The sequence below is a fragment of the Cebus imitator genome, unplaced genomic scaffold (assembly GCF_001604975.1).
Source record: "Cebus imitator isolate Cc_AM_T3 unplaced genomic scaffold, Cebus_imitator-1.0 Scaffold648, whole genome shotgun sequence".
Classification (NCBI taxonomy): Eukaryota; Metazoa; Chordata; class Mammalia; order Primates; family Cebidae; genus Cebus; species Cebus imitator.
In genome coordinates, this window is record NW_016107963.1 from 517,923 (window position 1) to 530,300 (window position 12,378).

The following is a 12,378-nucleotide window of genomic DNA, read 5'->3' on the forward strand; positions in this document are numbered from 1 at the left end:
AAAAAAAAAAAAAAGGAGTGCAGAGAGGTCCCACACACCCTTTTCCAGGTTTCCCCACATGTTAACATCTTACATAACTATGGTTCAATATCAAAACCAGGAAACTGACATTGGTGCAATTCACAGATCTTATTAAGATGTCACTAATTTTACATGCACTCATTTGTGTGTGTATAAGTGTATAATTCTAGGCCATTTAACCACAATTGTAGATTTATGCAACCTCAATCACAATCAAGATAGGAAACTATTTTATCACCATAAAGATTTCCCTCCTGCTACCTCCTTTACAGTGACTCCCATCCCTCCATCCTGACCATCCCCAAGTCCTGACAATCATTCATCTGTTACCTTTCTCTAAAATTTGGTCATTTTGAAAATGTTACATAAATGGAACTATACAATATATAAACTTTCGAGACAGATAGGCTTTTTTCACTCAGCATACTGCTCTTAGGATCCATCCAAATTGTGGTGTGTATCAAGTTTGTTGCTTCTTATTGCTGAGCAGTATTTCACAGTACGGATGTAGCACAATCTGTTTAACTAGTTATCTGCTGAAGGACGCCTGAGTCATTTCCAGTTTTTGGCTATAGGATCAAAGCCACTATGAACATTCACATACATGTTTTTGTGTAAACATAGTTTTCATTTTTCTGGGACAAATGCCCAAGAGTGTAATTGCTGGGAGGTATGACAGTAGCATGTTTAGCTTTATAAGAAATCGCCAAACTGTTTTCCAGACTGGTGGTACCATTTTATATTCCCACCAGCAATGCTTGAGTCATCTAGTTTCTCAGCGTCCTTGCCGCATTTGCTGTTGGTTTTTATTTTGGCCACTCTGATAGATGTATAGTGATATCACATTATGATCTAAATTTGCATTTTCCCAATGGCTAATGATGCTGAACATCTTTTCACGTGTTCATTTGCTGCCTGTGTATCCTTCTCATGTCTTTTGCCTACTTCCTGTTTTGTTTTTTTTTTTTCTGTTGAGTTTGGAAAGATCTTTATGTATTTTATTTTTATTTTTTGAGACAGAGTCTTACTCTGTCACCCAGGCTGTAGTGCAGTGGTGCGATCTCAGCTCATGCAAACTCTGCCTTCCGGGTTCAAGCGATTCTCCTACCTCAGGCTGGGATTACAGGTGCATGCCACCACGCTTGACTGATTTTTGTATTTTTAGTAGAGACGAGGTCTTACCACATTGGCCAAACTGGTCTTGAACTCCTGACCTCAAATGATCCACCTGTCTCAGCCTCCCAAAGTGCTAAGATTACAGGCGTGAACCACTGTACCCAGCTCTTTATATATTTTAGATACAAATCCATTGTTGCATATGATTTGTGATTATCTTATCTTAGTATGTAACTTATCTTTTAATTTCCTTAAGAGGGTTTTTTGTAAAACAAAAGCTGATTTTGATGAGGTCCAATTCTTTATCAACTTTTTTTCTTTTTTTGGATCATGCTTTTGGTGTTTCAAACCCCTAACCTCAAAATCTCTGGATAATCTTTGATTCTTCACCTCTTAGTTCATGCCTTCTCCACATCTTATGAGTTGCAAAGCGTAACCTCAAGATGTCTCTCCAATCTGAACCTTCTTTCTGTTCCACTGTTTCTGCTTTAGTCACATCTCTTGTTACTCAGGTCACAGCGACAGCCTCTTATCTGGGCCTCCTGCTTCTAGAGGTATTCCCTGCACAGTTGCTAGCTATGATCACATTTCTTCTCTGCTCAAAAAGACTTTAGCTGGCCAAGCATGGTGGCTCACGCCTGTAATCCTAGAACTTTGGGAGGCCAAGGTGGGTGGATCACCTGAGGTCAGGAGTTCGAGATCAGCCTGGCCAACATGGTGAAACCTCGTCTCTACTAAAAATACAAAAAAATTAGCAGGGTGTGGTGGTGGGCACCTGTAATTCTAGCTACTCAGGAGGCTAAGGCAGGAGAATCGCTTTAACCTGGGAGGCAGAGTTTGCAGTGAGCCGAGATTGTGCCATTGCACTCCAGCCTGGGTGACAGAGCAAAACAAACAAACAAACAAAAAAAACCCCAAAAAACTTTAGCAGTTCTTGACCTACCACCTATGAATGAAGTTCAACTCCTTAGCATAAATGGGCCCCATCCATTCTTTCCTGTTTCCACGCCTTAGCTTGTATTGTTGCCTCAGCTGAGGACAACCTACAGGGGATGCTGGTGTGAAGTGAGGGTCCTTCCATCTGTAAATATAGCCAGAGCTAGAGGGATGAGTGAATGCAAGGAAACAAAATTCCATGTCGAAGCATTCCAACAACACATGTTCACAGGGAGGAAAAGTGGGTGCTGTATTCTCTGCTGCTCTGCCTCACTCTCCAGTTACATTTGGAGGCAATTAAGAAAAACAAGAGAAGTAATTTTCACCAAAAGTTGATGATGACCAATGTTGAATTGGAGTAATAATAAAAATGCAAGCTTAAATAATACCCATTGTTTTCACCTCACATCTAGCTTTTCCAGCAGTGGGTGGCAGCCTGAGAAAATTCTTAAAAAAATTTTTTTTTAAATTATACTTTAAGTTCTGGGATACATGTGCAGAATGTGCAGGTTTGTTACATAGGTATAAACGTGTCACGGTGGTTTGCTGCACCCATCAACCTGTCATCTACATTAGGTATTTCTCTTAATGCTATCCCTCTCCTAGCCCTGCACCCCCCAACAGGCCCTGGTGTGTGATGTTCCCCTCCCTGTGTCCATGTGCCCTCATTGTTCAGCTCCCACTTATAAGTGAGAACATGCGGTGTTTGGTTTTCTGTTCCTCTGTTAGTTTGCTAAGAATGATAGTTTCCAGGTTCATCCATGTCCCTGCGAAGGACATGAACTTACTCTTTTTTATGGCTGCATAGTATTCCATGGTGTATATGTGCCACATTTTCTTTATCCAGTCTATCATTGATGGGCATTTGAGTTGGCTCCAAGCTGATAAGCAACTTCAGCAAAGTCTCAGGATAGAAAAATCGATGTACAAAAATCACAAGCATTCCTATACACCAGTAATAGACAAACAGAAAGCCAAATCATGAGTGAACTCCCATCCACAATTGCTACAAAGAGAATAAAATACCTACGAATACAACTTACAGGGCATGTGAAGGACCTCTTCAAGGACAGCTATGAACCACTGCCCAAGGAAATAAGAGAAGATGCAAACAAATGGAAAACCAGTCTGAGAAAATTCAAAAGGCCAGCACAGGCTGGGGCCTAAGGAGACAAGAAGTTCAGACCACAGAGGGCAGACTCAATTGCCTAGAGAGGTCAAGAGTATCCTGTTTGTAAAGCAGGCTGGAGGTAAGACATAAGGGGCCCTCTTGATTCTTTTATCATTTTCTTACTTTGAATCATGACATAAGTATAAGAAATACTTTGCTTTTTTTCCTTTTTTTGAGACAGAGTCTCGCTGTGTCACCCAGGCTGGAGCGCAATGGCATGATCTTGGCTCACTGCAACCTCAGCCTCCCGGGTTCAAGCAATTCTGTGCTTCAGCCTCCTGAGTAGCTGGGATTACAGGCACCCACCAACACGCCTGGCTAATTTTTTTTTGTATTTTTACTAGAGACGGGGTTTCACCATCTTGGCCAGGCTGGTCTTGAACTCCTGACTTCGTGATCCACCTACCTCAACCTCCCAAAGTGCTGGGATTACAGGTGTGAGCCACCACACCCTGACTCCTTTTTTCTTAACTCTGTCACAAAAGAAAACAAAACCAAGACAGTGTAAATAGAAACTCACACTTGGCCTAGAGTAAGAGATACAGAAGGGACTGGTGGGGCCTGTGACAAAGAGGAAGGCAAAGTGGGCAGCTGCTGCTCAGCTCCAGCCACTCACTACTGTGCAGGCCTGTGGGCCCCATGAGACTGGGTCTTTCTATTTTCCAAGAGAAGCCCAAATTTCACATTTTAATGTAGTTTCCACTGTGTTAAATGTGGGCAAATGATTGACATTTTAAAAGAATATCATATGAAGCCTCAAGATGAGTGGCCAAACAAAACAATTTTGGAAGTGAGGTGTAGCTTATGGACTCCCAGTTTGTGATTTCTGGTTATCTCTGAAACAGTCTTGATTTATACCTAAGGCACCCCATTTCACTCTCAAATATCCTGGTTTGGACAATAAACTATATTGTTATTCCAGCTTTGATGTACAATAAGGAGTACTGAACTGGGACCCAGGGGTCCTGGGTTCTACTGAACCACTGGTTGACTCATTTGTTCATCCATTTATTCAATAAACATTTATGGAGTGTCTATTCTGTGCCAGGTACTTTGTTAGGTGTTCATGAACAATCTCTTTAGTCTTTCTTTTTTTCTCTCTTTTTTCATTTTTTCTCTTTTCCTTGTCATTACCTCCAATAGTCTTTCTTTTTAAAATTAATATATTTTATTTTTAGAACAGTTTCAAGTTTATAGAAAAACTGAAGAGAAAGTACAGAGAGCTCTCATATTCAACTTCCGTCCCCTTCCCCTACAGGCAGTTTCCCCAATTATTAACATCTTGCATTAACGGGGTACATTTATTATAGTTAGTGAATGGATACTGATACATTATTATTAACAAGTCCACTGTTTACATTGTTTCACTTTTGGTCTTGTACAGTTCTATGAGTTTTGAAAAGTATATAATGTTATATGTCCACCATTACAGTATCATGCAGGAATACTTTCAATGCCCTCAAAATCAACTGTATTCCACTGACTCATCCCTCCCTTCCTTTCCCTGAAGCCTGGCAACCACTCATCCTTTTACTGTCATATAGTTAGAATCATACAGTATGTAGCCTTTTTGGACTGGCTTTTTTCAAGATGCCTTTAAGTTTCCTCCATGTCTTTTTGTGGTTTGATAACTCACTTTTTTCTTGGTGCTGAATAACAGTCCATTGTCTGGATGTACCATGGTTTATCTGTTCATCTATTGCAAGACATTTTGGTTGCTTCCAAGTTTTGGAAATTCTGAATAAAGCTGCTATAAATATTTGTGTGCAGGGCTGGGCACAGTGGCTCATGTCTGTAATCCCAGTGATTTGGGAGGCTGAGGCGGGAGGATCAACTGAGGCCAGGAGTTCAAGACTAGTCTGGGCAAAATAATGAGACCCTGTCTCTACAAAATAAAAAAAATCAGCTGGGTATGGTGGCACACCCCTATAGTCCCAGCTACTCAAGAGGCTGAGGCAAGAGGATAATTTGAACCTAGGAGGTCAAGGCTGCAGTGAGCTATGATTGTGCTACTGCCCTGTGGCCTGCGTGACAGAGTGAAACACTGTCTCTAAAAAAAAAAAAAGTAAAACAAACAATAGAAAAGACCTCCAAACATTTGTGTGCAGGGTTTTGTGTGAACATGAGTTTTTAATTCATTTGGGTAATTACTAAGGAGTGTGATTGCTAGATTATGTGGTAAGAATAGGTTTACTTTTGTAAGAAACTACCAAAATGCCTTCCCAAGTGACTGCACCACATTGCATTCCTACCAGCAATGAATGAGAGTTCCTGTAGTTCTACATCCTTGACAGCATTTGGTGTTGTCAGTGTCTTGGATTTTAGCCATTCTAATAGATATGTAATGGTATCTCATTTTAATTTGCAATTCCTTAGTGACACATGATATTGGGTATCTTTTCACATATGTCTCTGACTTAAGATGTTTCAACTTTATGATGGTACTAAAGTAATATGCATTTAGTACACTCCTCAACTTATGATGGGGTTACATCTGGATGATCCCATAATAAGTTGAAGATACTTACTGTAAGTCAAAAACATACTTTCAACTTATATTTTCAACTTACAATAGATTTACTGGGATATAACCCCACTGCAATAGGCAGAGGAGCATCTGCACTTGCTTGCTGTCTGTATATCTTCTTTAGTGAGGTGCCTATTAATATATTTTGTCCATTTTAATTTTTTAATATTTAAATAATATTTAAATATTTTAAATTTTTTTGTAGAGATGGGGTCTTGTTATGTGGTCTAAGCTGGTTTTGAACTCCTGGCCTCAAGCAATCCTCCCTCCGAGGCCTTACAAAGTGCTGGGATTACAGGCATGAGCCACCACATCTGGCTCACTTTTGTCCATTTTTTTTTTAATTTAAATGTATTTTTTTTGAGACAAGGTCTTGCTCTGTTGCCCAGGCTGGAATGCAGTGGTGTGATCATAGCTCACTTTAGGCTTGACTTCTTGGGCTCAGGTGATTCTCCCACTTCAACCTCCTGAGCAGCTGGGAGTACAGGCACATGCTACCATGTCTGGCTAATTTTTACATTTTTTTTGTGGAGACAGGGTTTCACCATGTTGCCCAGGTTGGTCTCAAACTCCTGGACTCAAGTGGTCTGCCCACCTTGGCCTCCCAAACTGCTGGGATTACAGGAGTGAGCTATTGCACCCAGCCTCTTTGCCCATTTTAAAATTGAGTGTTTTCTTATTGTTGAATTTTAAGAGTTCTTTACTCTTATTCATATCCTTTACTGGAAACGAATTTTGCACATATTTCTCCCAGTCTGTGGTTTGTCTTTTTATTCTCTTCATCTTTTTAATGTGGAGCAGAGTGGTCCAATAGAACTTTCTCACATGATGTTAACATCCTACAGCTCTGCTGCTCAATATGGTAGCCACTAGTCACATGTGGCCATTGAGCACTTGAAATACGTCTAGTGCAAGTGAGGAACATAATTTTATATTTTGTTTAATTTTAATGAACTTAGCCACATGTGGATAGTGGTGAGACTGTACTGAACAGAGCAGACATAGAACAGTCCTCTTGTGCTTTTTTTCTCCCTTCATGAAGTTGACTAGGGGTCATCCTTATTCTTCCTTTGTTTACAACCTGCCTTTTTAATCTATTAGCAAGTCCTGTGGATTCTACCTCCAAAATAGATTGCAAATCTACCTCTTTCTTTCCATCCTTCACTGCTACAACTATACCCCAAACTATTCTCGTCCCTTATATGGATGATTCTAGTAGCCTCAAGACTGGTCTTGCTTCCTTCCTTGTCTCCTACAACCTATTCTCTACATAGGAGCCTGAGTATTTTGTGAATACTTAGGTCAGACCACATCACTCCTATGCTCAAATCCCTCTATCAGCCTCCAATCACACCTAGAATAAAATCTAAGCTACTTACCTGCAGGGGCTGGTCCCTTGCCTCCTGTGTCCTACCACCACCCTCCTTGCTCACATGGGTCTTCATGATCATTTTGCCCTCTTAGGGCTTCTCCTGTCTTTGAACTTGCTCTTCCTTCTGCCTGGAATGCTCTGTCCTGGCTATCCCCATTTCTGACTCTTTTCATCACCTTTGTCACCTTGAGCCGACAGGTCTGAACTCCAAAGTCACTTCTGAGAGAACTTAGGACCACCCAAGCTAAGGAGCCACCCCCTCAGTCACTCCTTTTCCGTTTCACCATCCTGTTTTATTTTCTTCAATCCACTTAGCATGCAGAAAACATCTTGTGTGTTTTGTTTCTTTATTTGCTTGCTGTTGGTTTCCTCTCACCAGCTCTATGAGGGCAGAGACCTTGTCTGCTGTCTTGGTCATTACTCTACTGTTAGGGCCCTGAAGCCTAGTAGGTGCTCAGTACTTATTCATGGAAGGAAAAGACATCTGTAGCTCTGCTTTCCCATTCACGGAGGCTTAAAGCTTGGTCATGGCTCTTAAGGACCTTATAAATGTGGTTAAGGTGAGCAAACACTTGCTAACAAAAGGAGAACCAGGCTAGGATACATAAGTTCTGAATACAGTCAGTGTCACAGCAGTTTGGAGGGATGCTGGTGTGATCTCAGGAATGCTTGGAGGTTGGGTGGCACTACAGAGGAACAGAGAAATGAATTTAGGACTGTTGAAAAGTGTTTCCAAAACTTCTGTCTTACGAGTACCTCTTTCAGGAATATTTTCACATCTACTTAACAGCTGTATTAATAGTCACCTTGAGTTATATATATACACATAATTTTATTTTTGGGAGGGCATTAATTCACTTTTAAACCTTCAGGTTGGGCCCACTGGATCATGCCTGTAATCCCAGAACTTTGGGAAGCTGATGTGGGAGGATCCCTTAAGCTCAGCAGTTTGAGAACAGCCTGGGCAACATAGGGAGTCCCCGTCTCTATTAATTTTTAAAAAGAAATTAAAAAAAATAAGAAGAAAACTTTAATACCCATTTTGGCCTTATCTATCATAAGCAGCAATAACAATAATAATAGATAACATGCTTATTAACATTTTAAAACATACATTAAAATGACTATTAAAATTGAAAATGTCTTTGTTACCTCAGATTGTCTCTCATATAGAGGAACATGAGGCACATCTTGAAAAAAATAATTGCAGGCATTGCTCTTGGGCAGCCAGTGTTCAGGCTGCTTTGCTGCTGGGAGGCTCCGGTATCTGAGAATCTTGGATGGTGTGCACCCCTGCCCTCAATCTGGTCCATTTTTCTGTCCATTTATTGCCTAAGCCTTCACCGATGTCTACAATGGCCTAGGCCCTGTGCTGGGTGCTGAGGTCACAGAGAGGATCAAGACAGTTCTTGCTGTCAAGAAGTTCTAAGCCTAGTGAGGAAGACACATATGGAGGCAAACACATTCTAGTCCACAGCAGCAAGGTGATACAATTCCAGTATGTACAGAGTGCTGTGGGCAGAAAAAGAGGGCACAAGAGGCTTCACAGAGCAGGTGACTTATTGAAGGGCAAAGGAGGGAAGAATGTTCTAGGCAGCAGGAAGAGAGCAGGATGTATAAAGCCAACTGCAAAGTTTTTGAGGTCAGGATATAGGGTGAAGGTCTGGGACGGGGACAATGCAGCTGGAGAGGTGGCTAGAGGCCATATCAAGTCCAGGGCCTTATCTGAGAGGCCATGGCGAGCCTCTGAGAGATTGTCAGGAGGGCAAGGGATCTGGTAGGCTACAGGGCTAGAGCAAGATTTCCAGCTGCTGCCCTATCATGGCCAGGTTCAAGGACCTCATTTTCTACCTAGGAATAATTGCAGTACAAAGGGCTCCTATGAAGCTTTGGGCATGTGCTGATATGGATGGTTGGTTTAATTTTTAGCTGTTAATTGTCAACTGCATTGCTTGCCTTGGAATGTCGATCCCTCCTGTCATCAGAGAGCCTTTTATTGACAATTAAGTAAAACTGCCAATTACCATTTGTCTGCCTCTGACCTGAATTAGAACCTGAGGTTGTGGATTAATCCCACTAGGCTTCTGACATTTACAGGATATCAGCACTTAGAGGATATTACCCTGATGGTTAGTGTGCTCTGGTCTTAGCTCTCAAGGCACTACTGCAGTCTCAAACTGAATCGAAGCAATTTCTAAAATAGCCTATGATTCATTTTTTCTCCCCTCCTGTGCCTAAATCTGCTGGCTTCATGTGGAGGGATGGGCACAAGTAACTGTGGGGTGACATCACAGGAGTGGGCTGCTTGCCTGACAGCCAGCTTGTGGAGCTGGGCCCCGGCAGTTGTCTATCTGCTGGGTTGGGCAATGCCTCCCAGCAGTTTTGGAGACACAGCTCCGAGGTTCTTTGGTCAATGTGCCTTCTCCACATTTCTTTTTCAGACAAAAATTCTGGGCTGGGAAATCCAGGATAATGGGAATAGCAGTGGTAGGAGGAATAATACCGCCTTACATCTGTATAATACTTTAGAGTTTGAAAGCTATTTGCTCTATTTTGCCCCACCCAAACACCAGTGGGAAATGGAAGCTGGGATTTTCGACTTGAACTGGATACTTACTCTCGCTGGCTTGCAAAAAATCCCTAAATGCTAACATCCCCTATTCACCTCAAGGCATATCATGATTAGGCCTTGGACGCCACCAGAAGGTCAGAGAGGCTCCCTTTAGTTTATAGGTGCTTCCTGGAAGATAAATTCTCCAGGACAAATTGCCTGGCAGGCACAATCCATTAACTATGCCATCCTGATTGAGCCAGCAAGTAATGCCAGTCTCAGCACTGCCAACTCCTTCTGCACACCCTGGTTTACGGTCCCAATGGCCCCAAAGACCTTTACTGTAGCCAAAGGCACAGTTGCTAACTGTGGAGCCCTGAAGGTAGGGTGTGTCACAAACATCTGGAAGTGCCAACAGCTGCCAGAGAGCTCAAGGGCCTGTGAAAGGAAAACCCACAATTCAAGTCACATCAGCCATCACTGTGGATCCTGAAGTGAAGGGTCACTGAGCCCAGCAGTGAACAGCTGAAGAGTGAGGTAGAGGGATTCTTTCCTTGGAGGAGCCATAAAAATAGTTCTGTGTTGGTTTCATGTTTGCTTTGTGATCATTCATCATGTAAGCCCAGTATGGCTTGGTGTCCCCACTGCCTTACTGCCATAGTGAACATGAGAAGTCTGCTCTGGTCCAGCTCTCCTCCTGTGATCTTCCCCAGGATCATGGTCACCAGGCTGGAAGCCAAGAGGGTGGCATATTCTTGATTGGCCTTCCAGGTTTTACATTAGATTTCAGTGTCACTAGTGTGCGTGTATGTGTCCGGGGATGAAGGTGGGGGTTGGAAGCAGTGAGCCACAGATGCTCAGCAGTATTGCGAGAGTGGCAGGTGCTCCTGCTGTTGTTGCTGCCATTGCTGCCACCACCACCACTATCACCAAATGAATCCAGAATGACCTTGTGTAAGACCACAGTTGCTGGTCAGTGCCATGAAAATGTCATCTATGTAAACCACGATGCTTATACTTGGGCAGTTCTGTCTGTCAGAAATCTTGGCGAGGTATAAAAGTGACCCTTTTGAAAGTTGAATCTGTAAGCCTGCATGTGGAAAGTGACTGTCAGAACAGAACATCACCACCTCCAAAGCAGAGAGCCCTCCCAGAACTTGTTTTCCAGCTCACGCAGGAAATGTGCACCTATGAAAGTAGATTAAGAATCACCACCTCAGCCCGTTTTAGAGATGTGAATAAAAATCTTGGCTTGGGACTGCCTTCTTTCTGGTTGACTGATTTTTCAATTGATTTGTATTTATTAGCTAATGAAATTAAAGTTGTAAAAATGATAACAGAAACACAATAAATCTCTCCCACAACTGGCTGTTTCTATGTCACTATGGTGCATTCCTCACTTTGATTACTTCAAAGTCTATTATTTTGTTTTCAATTATTCTGTTTTTCTGGCACTGGAGAAAATCAATTTGTTTTATTTTCTCTTATTCATGCACTCAATTATGCTCTTCGAGCACATTTAATCACTTTGATGTTTTCATTTTATGGCCCGTCTCTAGGCACTTCAGCTGCATTGCTGCCAATGGGCAAGCAGGACTAATTTGCATGTCACAATAGACTTGAAATTCTAACTCAATTTAGAAATCTTTGTGAAATCTCTCTCCAAAATGTGCTTGGAGCTGCAAAGAGGCAGAAGAATGTTGGCAAACCAGGAGCCTGTAAAGATGCTTTTCTTTCTCAAAAGACTATGAGCTCCTTCATGACCCGACCATGGCTTGGGGCAGTCCCTGTCCAGGTACAGCCAGAGACCATGGGATGGGAGGTCTGCAGACCCTCCTCTGGAGCTCTGTGGTGAGAATCCTGCAGCAGCTGTCCCTCAATGGCAAGGCCAAGGAGGCTAAGCCACTTACACTGGCAGAAAATGACCCTTAGCACTGCTGGATTTGGTGGCTGTGCTCAAGACAGCACCTGAATCTCAGCTGGCTAAAGGGCCTCTGGGTAGACTGACAAAGTTGTCAACAGATAGGCATTCCAAAACCCTGAGTGGTTTACCTCAATTTTTCTAATAATTTCCAACCTTCCTTCTACCCCTTGATCATTTTAGAGCTAGAAGCCGGAGGGGAATGAGCAAAACAATTGCTTTGGGCATGTAATTCGGGCAAACAAGAAAAAATCCTTAATTAAACACATTAGAGGCCTCCAACTACTCTTTGAATATTCTTGGTTTGTTTATGCAACAATCAGCAGCTCTGTCAGGCAGAAGGAAAATTCCTTATTTCTTCTTCTAAGCTTTGGGTATGATCCTCAGCTTCTCAGGTGAAATCCTAGCTTCTGCACTTACCTGCTGTGTGACCTTGTATAAGTGAATTAACTTCCATAGGCCTCAGTTCTTACATCTATTAAATGGGACTAATAATATTATATATATTAGAGACTGATCTGCTTCCTAAACTTCTATACTGTCAAGAGTTTGGCCATATTCACATACTGCTTATATGGACATAAAAAAAACCCAAAAAAACAAAAACCCAGCCTCACCCTAAGCAATATCTTTGAAACCAAAGAGTTTGATCTGATAATTATATTTTGTAATACACATTGAAACATATATCTGTATTGAACATATTAAATCTATTCTTGCTTGGGGTCTTTGACCTTGCTAGTCTCTTCATCTAGAATGTACT

General features: G+C 42.0%; 1 protein-coding gene across 5 annotated transcripts in view; it reads right to left on the bottom strand.

Moving 5' to 3' along the window:
* The window catches only part of HDAC8 (histone deacetylase 8), a 278,811-nt gene that overhangs the window by 1,878 nt on the left and 264,555 nt on the right, over nucleotides 1-12,378 (bottom strand). Inside the window, exon 11 of one of the 5 annotated variants that reach the window (XM_017517802.2) lies at nucleotides 7,977-10,784. The exons of 3 other annotated variants lie outside the window; for them this stretch is intronic. In XM_017517802.2, the coding sequence (XP_017373291.1) occupies nucleotides 10,621-10,784 (164 nt within the window). In that variant the 3' untranslated portion in view covers nucleotides 7,977-10,620. Of the gene's footprint in view, nucleotides 1-7,976; nucleotides 10,785-12,378 lie in introns of those variants that run through there. One more of the 5 variants, XM_017517807.2, reaches the window with a different exon arrangement.